The sequence below is a fragment of the Varroa destructor genome, unplaced genomic scaffold, assembly GCF_002443255.2.
Source record: "Varroa destructor unplaced genomic scaffold, Vdes_3.0 BEIS01000006.1, whole genome shotgun sequence".
In the NCBI taxonomy this organism is placed as follows: domain Eukaryota; kingdom Metazoa; phylum Arthropoda; class Arachnida; order Mesostigmata; family Varroidae; genus Varroa; species Varroa destructor.
In genome coordinates, this window is record NW_019211459.1 from 20,344,592 (window position 1) to 20,363,023 (window position 18,432).

The following is an 18,432-nucleotide window of genomic DNA, read 5'->3' on the forward strand; positions in this document are numbered from 1 at the left end:
AGGCGGGTCCCAATGAACCCTTTCACAAACAAAAGAAACAGTGAATTCTATGCTCCTTGTTCCTTATATACTATATCGTTACCAACGTTGAAAGGTTCCCTAAACGCAAACCAAACCGGTTAGGTCTTGTTTGATGCCACGGAAGCACTCATCATTAAAAAATGCTGTACCTCTCTAAGTTATGGGATGAGAAAGGAGTATTATATCATCGGCTACAGAGTTACAGGAAATCATTACACAAACTGACTCGTATCAGCCATGAAATTAGTAAAGAAAAAGGCCTCAACTGGCTAAGGACCACTAAGGTGATATTACTGATGTCACACCGCATCCTGTGAGCGCTATCGGGCCTCTAATAAGAAATGCTGCCCCACTCTTGAGTACAGTCCTTGCACTGCTCATCTGATTTATGCTTGCGTTGGCCAAACACTTCCGTAGATGGGCTGACAAGTAAAATGTTCCCAAGGATAAGGCCTTTCTTGTTTGTAGAATACATTAGCTGCTAGTGTTTTAGGTAAAAAGTCGTAAAAAGCGGAGAGATTCTATTTTGACTGAGGTATGTTTATACACCTGAAATAGATGCTTCGGCCAACCTGTTTTAGCATATGGTCAGCCCTAACTAGCTAGCAGCACAAGGGGAACCTGGGCTAAATAGAAGAGGTATATTATTACTGTTGTACCTAAAAATGAGTTTCGAGAAAATTATTTGCACTTTTAACCTTTATTGTTTCATAGTACTTTCCTGGATTAAATCCACATCAGGCAATTCATAAATCCTGTCATACCAAAAATGTTTTACTAAGTTCTGCCATCTAAAAATCTGGCTACAAGCTACTTTTCCATCAGTCGTGAGGAATGGCAGAGGTACCCTACATTGACTTGACCGTTAAGTATTCAGTTTAACTAGCTCATCGGACGAAAAAATAACCGATTAGGTCCTATTCAGCTTTGTTACGATGTTTAACCAACGCTTTCCACATTGGTCCTTAACTAGACAACATATTTATATATGGTTATGTATTATATTGCTGATTAAATGGATAGCACCCGAAATCACCATCAGGCAATAGTTTTCAATTTGTTTCATCAGTGCACTATTATAGCAATTTTTTTTTAGCTGAAAATCAAATTTTGCAGAGCCTAGCAAATAATGCTTTCGTATATTTGAGTCGGATATATACTTTTGTAATTAGATACAATTAAGTATTTATCTAAACCTTCCCGCTCTTAGGAAGGCCATTTTTCCGTAGTGTTTTTAAAATTTTTTCGTAGTGCCAAACAAGCACACTAAACGCCGCTCAGATTTAGCAGCAGCAGCAGTAGCATCGTATTAGCGGGATAACAAAGTTCTTTGATGTTTTAGCAGTCAAATAACAATCCATCGATGGCGATCCCGGCCTCATTCCAGAGATCTCCATTTGGAAGAACCGGCACTAAAAGTACTCGTTCACTCCCGTCCTCTTGTTTTACCTGCGGGGGGAAGCGGGGCAGGGAAGGGGGGCGGAAACGTACGATACAACGGAGAAATCTGTTATTCTGCAAGACTTCGGGTTAAAACGAGGGGCAAGATTGCTCAGGCAACTAATCATGTGCAGAAATCACGAAGAACCTAGGTATAGTAGAATAGCGTACTTAGTTTAACCGTGTAGGCGTATACATACAGGTGGTGTGTTTATGTTAGGAAAACTTTCGGGGACTGTTCGTCGTAACCGATTTAGCTACTCCGGCTACCAAACGATAGCCTGCTCCTTTAAAACAAAAGGTCAACTCATCGCGACAAACAACCCTGTATAGTTTCCGTAGGACAGGTGAGCAATGGTCAACTACTATCTAATCGTTCCACGTTCGGCGAATTTATAATAATAATAATAATAATAAGAATAATTGCCCGCCCTAAATCAACGGTCTGTATCAAATAGTTTTCATGCAGCTTTTGAGATCTGACTTGCGTAGGTCGAATCGAAAGGGCCAGGTTCCTGTACGGGCTTGGAATCATTACAATCGCACAAAGTGTTTTTTAGTTTCATTTATTTAGCTTTACAACTAGTTTTTTTAGTCAAAAATTGACGGCCATTTTGGGGAAAGCGCACAATAGGAATGACACTTCTAGCGTATGAGGTCTCCTTATAAGATTCTTTGGTTTGGATACATTCTTGGAAACAAAGCGCAGGACCATTTCTTAGTTTAGACGTATCACCCTGTACATCGTGTTTACGTCCGGCAGATGAAGCGTTAGGCATTATTTTAGGTGGTTAACTATCACCAAGAATCAATGTCTACGCTCAGATTCGACCCTCTATCTTCCGAGCTTTACGCCCGGTATCGCCGTTAGACATTCCATCAGACGGGTGGCTCCCAGCAGGTCTGTCTGTCTATGCCTAGACTACTGCATGCCCCTAATTCAGCAAGCGTATGCGGCTATATAGACCTATTTGTCAACCCTACGAAAAATCTCTGGTTTGTTCAACCTAAAACGACCCGGACTGAGCTGGATTCTCTGCGAATAAATGTTGCTCCTGAAATTTGATTGATCGTAAACCGAGCCCACAGTCCCACTTCGCACATTATTTAAAAACAAATTCGAAAAATCGTTCATAAATATGAAGCCACCAGCATCCTTGCATTAGTGTATCTTAAAATGTGTGTGTGTGTATTTTGTGCGTGATTTAATGAGCAAGGTTTCTATAGAATAAAAGACTGTGATATTTGCCTAGATGTTTCGTCGTCGGCGAAATTAGTCTATATCTAAGCGCGAAAACACGTTTCTGGAAGAAGTTTCTTCTCATAGAGAAACGCAACTCTTACATTTGGTTAATATGGTTCATAATTTGCAAAATATAAGGCATTTGGCCAACGACCATCTTACCTTTATATCGAAAAACGTAACGGAAAAACCGCAAATTCCCAATATTAAGCGACATAACCTCGGCATAGATCTCATTGATTGCATAGATACTTTTACCGGAAGGGCTTTTTCCCATACAGCATAAAATTTATTTGGGCAAATTAACCGTTTTAACAATTTGCTCGACAAATGTCGAGAATACGTCAAGAAACGCTCATGTTGGATGGTAATTTGTCTTTGAAGCTCTAATAAGTGGACGTTGCGAGTAATGCAACACTCCTGCTCGATTTGCCAACATGATTTTAATGGAGAACAGTCACAATCCGACTGTATGAATAATTTTCTTCACGTGAAACAATGCAATCTCATCTTAACGTATTACGGCTGATGGACAATAGTTCTCGTTCCTGTTAGGAACCTCTTTCATAGAGAAGATTGTTGACTTCGCGACAAACTACAATTCATGATCTTTTTGACTTGACAAAATGTAGCCGACTATTGACATAAAGGTCATGCTTCTTCGGAAACCATCGATGAGCTTCATCTAAACGCTATACATGTTCCTGTTGGACACTGACCACGGTGTCCTACGTAGGGGGGGGGGGGGGGAATTTTCGCCACCCATCGACAGACGAACCGAGTAAGAAAGAATACAACTCTTGCGTTTAGGATGACCTCAAACAGATTAACCTAAACACATGAGTTTTTTTCATTTAAGCTTAGAAAAGACGAGAAACCATATGTGGCATTTGTTCCTTTTACATGACAAGGGTGGGATACGGGAGAACATTTCTATCAAACAACGCCATATAGAACATCGGAACGTTAAGGCGTAATTCTGTTGACGCCAAATGTTTACGCTTAACAATTGCTAGATCTGAGATCTGCTAGAGTGAAAATGCAGCGTATTTCTCTACAGCTCAAATCGATTTAAAAAAAAAGACCAAAATCGAATGGTAATGGCATTTGGCCTTTTTTTTTGACCATGAAATGAAAACGTTCATACGCCGAATACCAATTACCTCGAAGTCTACGTAGGGAAGCTCTCAAGGAATGAGAGCTTTTGATAAGCTGAGTGATATTATGTATTTGAAGTAGAACATGCCTCGTGAAGGAAACTTCTATATGCAATACATATCCTTTTAGCACATATGGGCAATCGAAGACGATAATCGGATGAAAATTGATGCATTTTTTTAATCTATTAAAGTGGATATCAGTTGAAACGTTAAGGTGAATATCTGTAGAGCTGATTTCAGTATAAAAGCGTTTTAATTCATTTTCGAAGACGACTTCGAAACATTTATGTTATTACAAAAAAATTACTTAGGCCTTAATAACGACCCGGGAATAGTGACAATAGATCAACTGGCAGTACATAAACTAAGACATCTTTTTTTCTATACTTTCATTTGGCGTAGAGTATAGTACAAAAAAAAAGTTCTTATGCCTAGTTAACGCGCTGGGGACAGACTTAGTACCCTAACTAAGAAAAAAAAACAGCTTTGACAACCTACCAGAAAAAAAAATAGATTAACGAGGTCGATACCAATAATCAACCATAACGTTTATTAGAAATCGCTCAAAGGTTATCTCGACTTACGTACGTCATCGAGAGCTCAGTCGGTGGTCGACCCTATTCACGTACTACGCCCTAGGAAAACGGGTTAAATCAAAGGCAAACATCTGGTCTCTAGCAGTCAGACCCAAAGCGGCTTCTATTCTAAAGTGCTCAGATTGGGCTGTTTTTTGTGGGTATAACAATTTTGAAAAAAGCTGCGAGGGATCCAAACAGAAATATTTGTTTTCCAGATAGAATATAATTTTAATTCGGCCGAAAATCGCAACTTCTTTTTTCTCTCTCGTCTTTCACGTTTAAAAACAACGCTGCGCCACTAGGATCATTATTAACACGATTATTATTGTGCTTAACGTGTGCCGCATGATTAAATACGTTGCGGAAAAAGCAATTTGGTTATAACTAATCGAGGATAGCCGGCTGCTAATATACGTCACCTGTTTTACATAAATATAGGAAAATAATAAAAAGGCCCAAGGTAAAACCCGCGTTGGAGGGTATAGATAACGGCGTACAACACTACTTACCTTAACTATATTACTATAGGCGAAGCTTTGGGGATCCACACCGTCGGGAACTGTAATATCCAGCTCTTGATTCCCGATCGTAACGAGCATTGACTGAGAACTGCTCGGATCACTACTGCATTGAATTGTTCCTGCAAATAGTATAGCATTATAGATTCTGTACTAATTACCAAGAATATACCGAACTCAGGTTATTACTAACCTGAGTTATCGGTATATCTACCTGTTTACTAGCTATCGGACAACACCTCGGCTACAAGCTAAAATCATTTCAATGATACATGATCGAATGCATTCAACGAATCATGCAGACAAAGATTTGCTACCAGGCTGTGAGGAGGGCACTTGTACATCGTGTTGAGTTACATTGTGTTGCACTGGATCCTGCATAACGTGATCTTGTATGAATGCCTCTGTCAGAGCGTGATCACCGGACCCGTTTTCCACATGGTCCAGCACCAGGTCCAAATGTTCGTCCATCGACCTGGCAGCCTCATCAAGTTCATCTTCACCTGCTGCAAAGGCCTCGACTGAATCTAAGGCACTTGTCAAATCTGGCATCGATAGCTGTAAAAGATGTGTCACATTATGCAAAAACATAGGCAAGGCCTGACTTAGAAATAATTCAAATTTGGCGGCGAATGCTTGGACTAGTGTATCCTCTATTAATCTAATGCATTTAGCTTATCTGAAAAAGAAACGCTTCAAGACCATTAGAATTCTCGAAATTCCTCTAGGAAAGCAAGTCCAAATTCGCTGAGGTAAAAATTTCCATAAAGATCGCCGATGATTTCGCAATCTACGAGTGAGCAAGAGGTTCAGCAGCCATTTGTCCGCCTTCACCTGTACGTGCCGGACGGCGGCTGAAATGGGACCAAAGCCCGAGAGGCGACTATCAGCAAATAACACCGGTTGCCCTGCGCGCCTTTAGAATACGTGAAGCATTTTTGGGCACTGACTTTACCCAGCCGCGGAACTCCATGTAGCGGAAGGAGTTAAAAAAAAAAACGGTCGCTTTCCAAATTCAAGCTAACATCAGCGGCCTTATACGACTTTGAACTCATCTGGGCTAGTTACAGGCTAGCCATGGTATAGCCCGCTTTTTCCATGAGAGCTCTGGCTCTGCATACATTTTATGATAACCGCTAAATGCCAGTCTACCCGGAAGTCATGCTACGACGGAAGGAACGGGTGGCTAAGGCCAACCCGAAATTGTTGTCATTGGCCTCAAAAAGGACCGACGTGCACTACGCAATGCTTGGGTTGGTTGGACCATGCTGTGTGTGCTAATGGAGCCGAATGAAAGCTGCACTTATGTCCGCTGCGGAAGGTCTGTAAGCAAGACGACGTATATTTACGTCCAAGTACACTTTACTTGAACAGGATAACGAATAACAACGTAATGGTAGCGCTGTCTGCTATTTAATGTCTTCTTCATTTGTTGAATTGGTGCTGCTTTTATGTTGCATATATTTAAGATACCTACCAAAGGTGAAAATGATCGACCTTGTTTAAAATCTATAATATCTAAACAGAGCACTGAGACTACTAGCGTGTCGTACCGTGTCGTTTTTTTCGCCAGTTGGCTCGTTCATCGAATGTACGGCATCTGGGAGGTGTGACAATCCGAGATTTTCCTGCGGTTCCTCCAAAATGATGTCCATGTCATGCTGTTTATGGGTACTATCAACAGGTTGAGCCGTATCCAGTGTAAAAGCGTCTACATGGGCGTCTTCACCTAATCTGTTTTCACGATAGGCGAGTACCTTATATTGTGCTGCTCGGCCGCCTTTATCTACCTGCAAATGTGTGACTCCAGCTCCTCCAGCAGCCCGAACAAGCTGTACGGCCATTTCCTCATCCATCTCGTCGATGCCTGGAGCAGATTGCGGGACGTAACAATTCGGAAGGGTCTTGCATCCGTCTTTTTAATTCGTCACTACACAGAACGAACTGATATCACTTCATCTCTAACCGTAACCTATTCCAATTAGGAATTCGCTGTAACTAATTAATAAGTGAGGTTACGGAATACGAAAGTAAACTTAGGGGGGAAGCATGGTTGCAAAGCTGAAAGCCGGAGAAATTGACAGAAGGGCAATACCAGCAATAGAGATTGCGGCTTAATTTGTCTCAATTGATTGATAGCATTTTCCTGATTTTAAGGCTTTTGTGCCCTAATTGAATAAAAACCTTTGCCATACCATCTATGTCCCCTTGAACATCGAGACTGAATTGCGTTCCAGCTTCTAGCATTGTAATGTAGGCTTCCCCTCTGGCAAGATCTTTGCGAATTGTCACAGTGTTGTCCTGACATGTATCCAGTAGGCCGCCAGCGGTTCCTTCTGACAAGAACTCTGCTAAATCTTCGGAACTGAAACAGTGAGAAAAATCCAGACAATTTCAAAATGTGATCAATATGTAAGCACTTGACAATGCATAGGACACCCAGGTTAATGAAGATTAGACTAGATACAACGGGATAGACGAGACATTACGGATACTAAGGCCTATCTATGACAGCAAAAATTAATTACAAATATCCAAACGTTAAAATAGCAGTCAATTTGAGCAGCAGTATAAAATCGATTTGCACAGGGGACAATTCCGTAACCGATACGTAAGCAGAATTTAGTACTGCGTGTGAACCGAACCGAAAAAAATCAGGCACTAACTTTTCCACGTTCTGCTGTTGTCCCTCAATCGATGGATTTAGATTTATTTGCTCGCTAGTATCGCTCATTGATTGATCGGATCTCTGCTGATCAGGCATTGATGTCGAGCTGCAGTCATGTGTCTTAAAGTCACTCTCTGAATCAAAACCTTTTAGGCATCCGGCACAGATTAGCCGAACTTCAGGGGCACTACCGCCGCCATTTACTCGAGGCTTAAGCAAGCCGCCGTGCGACCCCAACAAAGGGATTCCCCCGCCCGAAGGCATAGTTCTAGGGCTCTCGTGGCTTTTGAGGTGGATGTCTAAATACTTCTTTTTGAAGAAACCTCGTTCGCAAATTGGACATTTGAAATCACACTCCCCCCGGTGAAGACGGAGATGGTTATACAATCCAACCTGTAATCAAAAGTCAGCCAAGTAACATTTCGCTGAAAGTTAGCGAATATACGCTGTAAATTCTATGCACTTCAGCAGTTCGACAATTACTTTACCCAACTGGCTCCCAGCACAAAACAAAGCGTGGCAGCCTTGAGCTTTTGAGCTTGGACCTCCACGTACTTCTAAGTTTGTCTACTAAACACGTTGAACTAAGAGTAGCTTTTTCGCTTGAATGAAGTGTGACTCTGGGCAAACTAATGAGAAAATAACCCTTTACATCTCTACTTAGTTCTAAGTTTCGAGAGTCGAGCAGTAACTGCAAACGATTTGAAAAATTCGCGCCCCGCTCCAGAATGATGTCGTAACTGACTAAATGCATTCAAACCTTCGTGTTCAACCGCCGATTACAGCCTTCCCATGGACAAGGTGTCGGTGGGGCGTGCGCTTCCATGTGAGCTAGAAGTTGTTCTTTCTGAAGGAAACGCCGGTGGCATTTCGAGCACTCATGAACCACACTGTGCTGTGATAGGTGAGACCATAACGCCTGGGCCGATGGGGCGCTTGTTCCGCAGATTTCGCATATATGAGCTAGTTCTGGATGCACGTTACGGATATGATTCCGGCGTGGTGCTGGCTGTACAAACATCTGTCCACAATGCTGACATGGATACTGGTGGCTTTCGGTTTCCATGTGACGCACGAAAGTCGACATAAGTCCATGCCACGTATGGCATACACGACAGCAGTAATTGTGCGGTTCAGAACGATTATATTGATCTTGTACACGCATGTGCTGCGTCGCATGTTCCGGACTCATGAAATGTTCTTGCAGTTCATCGCTCGTATTGAAAATTAGGTCGCACATTGCGCAGAAATGCTCTGCCCTAAAGCCGAGTCGAGCATTTAAAGCAAGGTCAAAACAGCGAATCAGAAATTGAAAACTGGCGTTGCAGAAACATATTTAACACACAGTTAATTAGTTTACAGAAAAAAAAGATGTTGATTGTAGAGATAATATAAAGGGACCCGAAGTAACGAACTCGGGCCTGTTGACTATGAGACCAAACCGTTCGAACCACTAGAAACACGCCGAGACAAAAAACGATTTGTCCTGATAAAGAATGAAAATGTAAACATACTTACTAGATATTGCGTAATTGTGTAGCTTTTCTCCATTATTCTGCAGATCTATAATCGCTCATACTTACAAGCTTTAATTGCCTTGCAAAGATCTGCAGATTAATGCAGGGAAGTTGGAAGTTATTGTAACTGCGTAAGAATCAATAAATATGAACAATCTAAACCTAAATACTTTGGTTACACTTCGGTCCATAATCAACTTCAAGAACACAGGATACATTGTTCGCAAGCCTCTACTATGAGCATTGACAAAGAGGGCTAGGCGAGGGTCTGGAATTGACCTACTTACCGCTGATCATGGATTCCAGCATGGATCTGAAATGCTGCACTATCATCAAACGTATTCGAACAGCTGGAGACAACACACGTAAATCTTTTTAACATGCCATGCAGGTTATGCATATGTAGGTAGAACAGAGTATAGCTTTTGATGACGACGTTACAAAGGTGACAATAATGGCCAACCTTTTCTGGAAAGCCCATCTCTTTTAGCTGAGCGTCGGTTGGTATTTCGTTTTGTTCTAGCATCGCACTTGGATCCATTATTACCTCTGTGGCATCGTTGAGCGGGCATAACTAAATCAGCAAATCAAATTTGGCAAATACGTAAACGCATAGACGATCGTCATGGGTGGCGTGGGCAAAAATGACATTAATAGGATGAATGCTGCGCAACGAAAATTTGGCGCGCGAAAATTTGACTTCTTAGTACTCTTATTCAGTACTAGTTGTTCATCAGCGCCATCTTCGGATATAGTGTTACAATAGTTCTTAGTAAAGGTTGACAAATACCATTGGGGAAGAAACAAAATCAAATCTTAATTTTTTTTCCATTTCCATTTCTAACCTGTGTAGCGACCTCTGGCGCCTTATCAGCGGAACGGACCGTCCTCTTGATCCATTTCATGTGTACATGATGTAAATGTTGAGCAGTTAATTCCGAGTTCTTGAACGTCAAATCACAGAGGAAACACGTACTAGCACGTTCATCCAGGCCCTCTGCGTCGTTGTCGCCATCGTCCGGAACACCTTTTCGGACGAGAACCGACTTAAACTTAATCGTCGCCACAATAATGAAGAAATCGATTTTTCCTTATGTTCTACTCTTCATTTCCACACAGCCTGAATATAATATGGTTTGGCTTGAAAGAGCCGACCTGTTAGTCACGATTTAAAAGGCAATCATTTTTGTTGATCAGAGTAATAAATAGCTTACGTTAGACTCACACTTCGCTTCAATAGCGTGCCTGTCAAGTTCTTCTTTGCGCGTGAACGTCTGATCGCATTGAGAACACTTGAAGGTGTCATCACGCTCCTCTAATCTTACCAGTTCGTTTCCATTTGTTGTTGCTTTGTTGTCGTCGTTTGTTGTTTGTTTCAAGTGCTCAGGACACTTCGCCATATGGTCGAGTAAATCGTCATGGCCGGTAGTTGATTCGAGACACATCGAGCAGGACCAGATCGTGGGGCCGGTCTGAACCGCGTGGGACAGCAGCACGTGCTTTAGCAGGCGGTCTCGGCCGTGGACGTAGACGGAACAAATGACGCATTGGAGATTCAGACCTGTCTGGCCGTGTAGATGGCGTTGTTTAACATGGACCTTCAGGCGGCCGGGTCGGGGGGTGAAGTAGTCACAATAGCGACACACGAAGGTCATCGATAGATGCGCAGTCTTCATGTGTTCATGATGAAGGTCGAAGGTGGCCGAGGCGAAATTGCAAGTAGAACAGTAAAAAGATGTCGACAGATTGGCTAGTTGACCTTCGAAAATGTGCCTCACGCAGCGCTGGTGGCGCGACATGTAATGATCTCTCACTTCAACCAAAGTTCGAAGAGTTGCGCTACAAAATCTAGAAGTAAATTAGAAACGTCGTGTCGTTTTGATTAACTGGCATCCATTTTTAAATGACCCTGCTAGTTCGAGGGTGTCAGGTCGTGGTAATTTGTGATACGGTCTTCAACCTGTATACACAGCATGCACATCGAATTTCCGGTTATTAATTCACAGCGTACAAGTAACTACTTACTGACAAGTTGACTTTAAAACGGTTTCCTCGGTAACATCATCTGGCAGGCAAATAAAAACAGCTAAATCGGAAAATTCAGCTTTAACGCTAACGGTCTGAACATCGTGAGTCATCTGATAGTGCTTCTCTAGGTCGATCAGCTGAGAAAATACGACTTCATCTTTACAAATCAAGCACCGAAGAGGCTCTTGTGATGAGTACATCTGCCTGAAAAAACCACATCCGCAAATTTTGACGCGTTAAATGGTGTGTGGAATAATCCACAACTATTGCTAAATTCGAATGCATACACTGGCATCATAGCCAGGGGATTTTCTACCACAAATTCTCGGATCTTTTGATTTGGTAACAATCTACCAATCTCATCAGAATTTACATTTCGATATATTTCTATCGTTGTCAAATGGTGTCAAACGCAGTAAAACATCTGTATGAACAGTGTAAATTTTCCAAATTATACTTGTTCGTATTCACCAACCTAAGAAATATACCTCAATTTTTTTTTACTTTTTTTTTTTTAGCATAATAAAGCCAGAGGCGGTGGTGGAAAAAATTGACAGGTATTTGCGACCTACATTATACACACAAATGAAATCAGTCTACTTGACAGCTGGGTTGGACAATCGTAGACATTAACTTAAACCGTATAAAAGTTACGAAGACACGCTGTTCCACAATAGGTACAGATATGATGCGACGTGGGTGTCACCTGAAGAGGTAATTTCCTAGAAGGTAATGTACGTTCTCAGCTTCTGCTAGCGGAAGATCGCTTTCGACCAGTTGGATCTGATTGGGTAGTTTTTGCATTGAGCCCATATCCGCTACGTCCGTCGTACAGTCTTCCAGTGCCATTACCAGATTGCTATTTCCGCTACCTGATGGTCCATATTGTGTTATTGAAAATAGAAATTTTCATTAATAAATATTATTATTTTATATATTAATAAAGCTTATTTGAACGACGTCCGAATTAGTTTAATACAACTCCTGTAATGCTTAAATTGATTGTTTTTTTTAGATATTAAGACCCCATAAGTCTTATGTGCTTTTACTTAAAGCACATAAATTAATTTACTTTTTTGAGGCGGAACTTCAGGCTGCGCCACCGCGTCTTCGATCTTGACTCCTGAATGTGGGGCGGATGCTGGAGCCGGACCTATATCCTCCGCACGAGACTAGTTTGAAAAAAAGTAGAAATAATGTTACGTACTAATATTCTATAGATACTTGTTAGATTACATCCCTACAAGTATGCATCAAATGGAAATACACTACAATCCTAAGGTGCGACATCTTGAATCGCAGAAGAGGTACTCTTAAACTCTATACTATGATTCGTAAATTTCTCAAACCTGTGATTTCTGATGCTGCAACCGTAAGTTTTTGTTTTGTCCTATTCGACTCGGTCCGGATCCCTTCTGTCTGCCCCCTGCGCTTCCTAAGTTAGCAGCATTTTGTATGATTGCCATCTTCTCACGGACGTACGGCATTTTCTCGTCAGCAATCTCGACAGCTCGAGCGCGATCTGTGATTGCTGCTCCGGTAATCACAATTGTAGCTCCATCTTCCGCGACGACAAATAATCGACTCTTGCGCTGACGAGGCGTCGATAATAACTTTGAGCGTCCCTTTTTCCGCGCAAGTAAATGTCGTTGCTCTGGGCTTAAAAACTCATGAGCACTTGCATTTGGCGATGGTGTAGCAGCTACAGGAATGACCCGTTTTCGCCCTTGTGTTAGCAAAGAAGAAACATTTACTTCGACGAGTTCACACGTTACGGGCCATGATCCGCACATGATTAACTTATTATTATTATAAGCCTATGGATATAGTTATATGTTCCGCAAAATAATCGCTATTCGTGTGATAGAAACCACCATGTTACGAGGTGCTTCATCGTATAGGAAGCATCAGACAAATGGTCATCAAAACATAGTCAGGTAAATGTCAATACTTTGTCCGCGTCACATTATTAAAGATGTAGGCTCATAGGTAGGTAGGTAGGTAAGTCGTTTCCGGGTTGGTCCTTACCAAAAGCGCCGATTCCACGGGTGATGTGTGCACGAACTCTGTGAGGATCGTAGCCATCTTCTTCCTCGTCATACTCAATAGTTCCATCAAAGTCCTCTACGGACACTCCCTCCTCGACTGCCTGCTAATAGGGTTCAACGCACTATGGTTTGACCAAACACTGGACGAAGGCGTATTTCGTCGGTGTCAGTTTATCTTTAATTTTATTTAGAGTTTTGTGAAACTCTCCACAGTTACTCATAACAGTGTGTGAATAAGGCAGGTGCATGATAAACAATGTTGCAGATTTGGATACCACCTTAGTGCGAGCTTGCTACAATAAGCTAACACTAACTCAAGCTGAAGTTAATCATGATTATCTTAAAACAACGTAGAAAATACAATGACGGAGCGACCTACATGACAGGTGCAAATGTGAACTTACCTCTACGTTTTGGCCCAACATCCAGACCTCTGCCCCTGCTGAACTGTTACTTTCATCGTTTAAACGAACCACGGACACCTAGAAAATGAAAGAATTACTGCTGAACAGATTTTCGAGTTTGGGTCATCGCAATGATTGGGTGTCGCACTAATTGTGCTCTGAGCATCAGAAACACGCCAGAGCTTTATATAGTCACGTTCTTTTTATACAATGCAATTGCATATTTGTAATAATTATCATTAGAAGTAGATGAACTGATTTTAAAAGCGTGGTTCCGCCTTATGATTCAAAGCAGAACTAGCCTGAGCCCCCTTCGAAGGATCGTACGCTTCATAGGTAGAGCCTATGTCAAATGAATTCTTGACGCTACCACAAGCTGGTAGGAGACACAAACCTCGAGTGTTTTAGGGTCCGAACCTTGCATAACGACGATCTCTTGGGAGTTCTCAAGAAGCGAAAGCTGGTCGCTATTTACGATAAGCACCTGTTAGAAACAAAAACTGTCTCATAGTGCGGTACCATTTGACTGCGCAGGTGGTCATACATGTAAGGATTTGGGGAATCTATGTTTTGTCCTATAACAGGCTAATATAGTCCGATATCTAGTTCGTAGATAAACTCAGGACTTTCAGATTGTGTGCCTCACTATCCGCAGAAACCTACTTTCTACTGGCTACAAGTAATGTACAACGTCGTAACCACCTTTGTTATTAGACAGAGAAGAGCAACTGCTATGAAAAGATTCATTTGTTGGCCGCTTACCGGGTGTCCACTTTGAACTGCGGCTGTTATTGCAGACTGGTTGATGGTCGATACACCGCTCGCTGGGGCAGTTTCTTGAGAAGTTGCTCTTACATCAGTTAGGACAGACGATTGCCCGCTGTTCGGAACGGTATTGCCGAGCTCAACAGTCATTGACCGCTTGCGTGTAAGGATTATTAAAAGTAGGACGACTCAATAAAATGGCAAATACGAAAATCAACGACAAGTAAATGACCTTTAATAAACAAACTGCGGTCATGTTTCATGTCATTGGGTATTCTAGAAAAATTTACATAAAAACAAAAATGACTTGTTTTCATTTCTATTTATTGTATCCCACTTGCACGCATATTCATCTAAACCAATAAAAAAAAGATCCACCTTTCGTTTGAGGATAGCTGGTATGGTAGGACGCCTGTTTGTATTGCTGCCGACAAGATTGGCCAGGTATTCCTTCTCGTCTTCGGTGAGAGCTAGAGCAGAACGTGAAAAAGTTCATCATAGTCCACCGGAATAGGAACAGTTTTTTTGGTTTATTTTGGCACAATTGATCGACATCGTTGAGCATCTGCTAGTTACAGAGGGCGTTTTTGCCTAAGCAAAGGCCACCATAACTGTTTACTTACTAGGTTTAGTTTGTCGGAGATGTGGTTGTTGTTTTCTAGGCCGTGACGTGTGAACATCTTCCGCACCCAGAAAGGTTAAACGCGGGTCCCCAATTGCCTGCACACAAGATTCGCGCAATCCGTCATTCGTTTCCATAGAATAGGAAAATTAATATGAACTTGTGCAATAATCGCACCTTCTACGCGTCGATTCAATAGGCTGATCTTCTCTATTCTTCAATGCGATGCGGCTGACTGAGGTTTCAGTGAAAGCTTTCTACTGCTGCTGGTCGAAGAAATGAATCTGAATGCATATAAATTCTATAATGCATTCATTAATGAACGCTTACCGATTCTATCGATAATTGTGTTTGCAGGAGCTGGGCCAAATGACAGTCTTCCTATTTGTCATACACCAAGAAGAGCGTAAGTGAATGAAGAAATAACGGCTGATGGTTGTGATTGTTTACGAGGACAGTTGCAACTAGTAAATTTACACTGTTGTTCTCTATTTACCTTGAATACGTCAGAGTCCTCCGTAAGTAATTCACATTTACGCATAATGCAAATTTCGCCATCCAAGGATGACAATAAGGACGACGAACAGCCTCCATTCGGATCTGATGATGCCCTAATGCGGTTTGCCCTGTTCTGGCAAGGAACACATTGTTCGCAATCTGTAAGACGCACCGTCACAATTAGATCATCAGTATCAACCAGCTGATCTGAAATTTATAGATTCGCTTTTTGCTGAAATCAAAAAAAATCTGAACAATGAAAGAGCAAACAACAACAACAACAAGAACATTTATTTGTTGTAATTCAACATACTGATCAGGAATTGAATCGGATATGCTGCTCTGCTCTTCGTGAAACTGTCCATCTATAGTCGACATATATGGTGTTTCGCTCATGTGACACTACGCGAAACGCTTACTGAATCTGTCCCTCGAAGTCGCCAAAACGGCTTCAATCGCTTTGGTTACGTACCATGCTGCCGTGTACATCCGCCGCATCTGGCGCATCCTCCAAGCGCCAACGCTTCGCGACGTCTTTCACGTTCTGCCAAATCTGCCTTCGAAGGCCGACCCCGCTTTCTAGGCGGTTCTGTTAGTAGAGCACAAGTGATAATAGGGAGCAGAGCCATACAAATTGCGATGTAGTATTTATATCTAAAGTGTAAAGCATTTCCGAGCTACTCAATTAAAACGAAATAAAAATTCTTGCTGAAGTTAATCGTTATTAACTGACCTCCATCAAGCCTTCGTTTAGGTGGTGCCATGTCCAGTTAGCTGCTTCTGAAATAGTTATAGTTTATGCGATAAATTGAAATATAAAAAGTCACATAAAATTCATTCAGCTGTGCCTGTGATGATAATATGCATTGGTAGTTATTATGAATTAAAACGCATCTGGCGTGTGTATAAAGAAAAGATATCGCGTCACAGGCGCAACTCGTATAATAGTTCTGAAATGGCTTCAGGAAAAGCAACAAATAATGAAACATCGATTGTTGAACATTGCCTGATAGAGAAATTAGTTTCTAAAACAACCCGCTCGTACGTTTAGGTTTTCGGCCTTCGTTCCGGTCGAAAGCGTCCATTTTAGATAGACGTAGAGTTCCTCTTTGATACCTAATCATAGAGACCCTGTTCGTCCAATGTGATGAACTGCTGTGTGACGACAGCGTTGCCGAGAAGCACGTTCCTGTTCGTCGTTGTACGTTGCTGACTTGAGCTTTTTTTTTTCTCGGAAAACAGTCCCAATAATAATAGCTGTTCTGTACTGAGTTCTGTTAGCCGATTCTTGAGAACTAAGGTAATCAGTGTTAGGCTACGATGTAAGTACGTTCAGATTTTACTTGGAAGGGGTCTTATAATACTGGTCTTCGCAGTAATATACTCGACTAACGAAGTCTCTGAATCTTTGCTTTTCGCAACGGGTTCTGTTTTGCTAAAAAAAAAAAACAATTTTTGCCGATTTTAACGCAGACATTATGGTGTTGGCTTCTTTGAAAGCGGTTTCACGGCGCAACTTGTTATTGCACTTCTGACATGTCGTCCCAGAGAGCTCAAACGTTTAAGTGTGTTTCTGTTCAGGGATCGATTTCGATCGTTCGACAGGTCAAATATCCACACCTTTCTATCACGCTGCTGGTATCTGAAATGACATCAAACTTTGTCTATTGTAAGCTAATCGGTGTGAATGAAATCTGCAAAAACACTACTTTCTATACACGATGCTCTCCCTTGCAATCTCTAACGGCCTACAGTGGCAAGCGTATTCCGCACCCATCGACACAAATACTCTGAGCCCGCAACCCGACTTCGCCATGTTGTGGCAGCACCACCACATCTGCTAACCAACAATCAATGAGTTTACATTTTGTCACACTTCCGCACGAACATGCCAAGTTTACAGCACGCCGTGATGTCAACAGGCTAATTAGTACAACGAAAATGGCCAACGACACCTATCTGACGGACTAATTGTGTCGCAACACATATCGTCTTGTACTTGCCAGCTCGAAAGGCATGTTGTACTTCACTTGTCGTGGCGAGGATCTTGAGGGATGACTTCAGATAGATCGAGCGGGCTGTCAAAGGGAAAGACTCGGCAATCCGGTCCTCATCAGTCCAACAAGTTGGATGTGAAGTAGGCCTGATTTACATTCATCTTGAGTCAAGGCCGTATTCAAGATTTGCTTGGCCTTCCGGTTCATAAAACCGCTTGGCCCCAAAAAACTACTGAGCCAGTACGTAGCAAACTAATCGATTTAATTTCTAATTGTTCGTTGTGTCACTTGCAAGCCCTGAAAAAGCATTGCTTTACTCCACAATTAGCATTGCTAGAGAAGTTCACAAAAAAATGGTAAAGCCTACATTGATCTACACACATAGGATTCAGCTGATGACTGGCATCAAATTCTATCCTGCTATTCAAATTCATCCGCCGACACCTTCTTCACAAGTCGTGTTAAAGTTATCTGTGAATAACACTCATCTAGAAGTCCTCGGCTAACGCCGCAAGACTATCCATCCTACAAATCAACAAGGATTACACAGGTCACAAAAATTTCACAAATTGATGGTGTACATACGGTCGAAAGCAGTGGTCCCAGCGGGGGTCCGTTACCCGTTTCGGGATCAGCTATTGGTGTTTGCAGATACTCAAGATCACGAACATATCACAACAGAGGGTCAAATTGCGTAGGATAGAGCAATACCAGCGCGTTGAAGCCGTTGTGTCTTAGTTCTCATACCCAAGGGGACAGATTTCTTGTGGACCCCTACCCCGGTATCTCCGTGAGTTCAAGTTCGGGTTGAGCTCACACCAATGACGGAATAGGTGTGACTATCGAAATAAATTATTTCTCAAAAATTCAGATTACCGAGAGGCTTGATTACAAGCTGCCTAGAGGGCACTAACGTTGCGATTGT

General features: G+C 42.0%; 1 protein-coding gene across 8 annotated transcripts; it reads right to left on the bottom strand.

Annotated features, from left to right (window-relative positions):
- Positions 1-702: 702 nt before the first annotated feature.
- Positions 703-18,386, bottom strand: LOC111253318 (uncharacterized). 8 transcript variants are annotated; one of them, XM_086993238.1, is made up of 24 exons: positions 18,093-18,386; positions 16,244-16,290; positions 15,983-16,099; positions 15,509-15,669; positions 15,014-15,110; positions 14,769-14,860; positions 14,388-14,546; positions 14,020-14,109; positions 13,626-13,703; positions 13,202-13,325; positions 12,523-12,899; positions 12,246-12,345; positions 11,880-12,045; positions 11,171-11,377; positions 10,371-10,993; positions 9,991-10,172; positions 9,433-9,719; positions 8,389-8,887; positions 7,627-8,021; positions 7,156-7,325; positions 6,514-6,827; positions 5,318-5,518; positions 4,952-5,082; positions 703-1,470 (listed from the first exon to the last, which is right to left on the bottom strand). In XM_086993238.1, the coding sequence occupies exons 2-23, from the start codon at positions 16,272-16,274 to the stop codon at positions 4,957-4,959; spliced, it is 4,596 nt and encodes a 1,531-aa protein (XP_086849364.1). In that variant the 5' UTR covers positions 16,275-16,290; positions 18,093-18,386; the 3' UTR covers positions 703-1,470; positions 4,952-4,956. The 8 variants fall into 8 exon arrangements, with proteins under 8 accessions (XP_086849364.1, XP_022668288.1, XP_022668289.1 ...); XM_022812553.2 differs by having other exon boundaries at positions 5,278-5,518; positions 13,202-13,322; positions 18,093-18,376; XM_022812554.2 differs by having other exon boundaries at positions 5,278-5,518; positions 12,523-12,875; positions 18,093-18,376.
- Between the last annotated feature and the right edge of the window lie 46 nt (positions 18,387-18,432).

Bases quoted from the DNA above. Each gene is read 5' to 3' on its own strand.
- LOC111253318 (XM_022812551.2), bottom strand. From the start codon at position 16,274: ATGGCACCACCTAAACGAAGGCTTGATGGAG. The intron at 15,670-15,982 runs GTACGTAACCAA...TGCGTCTTACAG, and splicing joins CGGATGTACACGGCAGCATG to ATTGCGAACAATGTGTTCCT. The intron at 1,471-4,951 runs GTAAGTAGTGTT...TTCCCCCCGCAG, and splicing joins CCTATAGTAATATAGTTAAG to GTAAAACAAGAGGACGGGAG.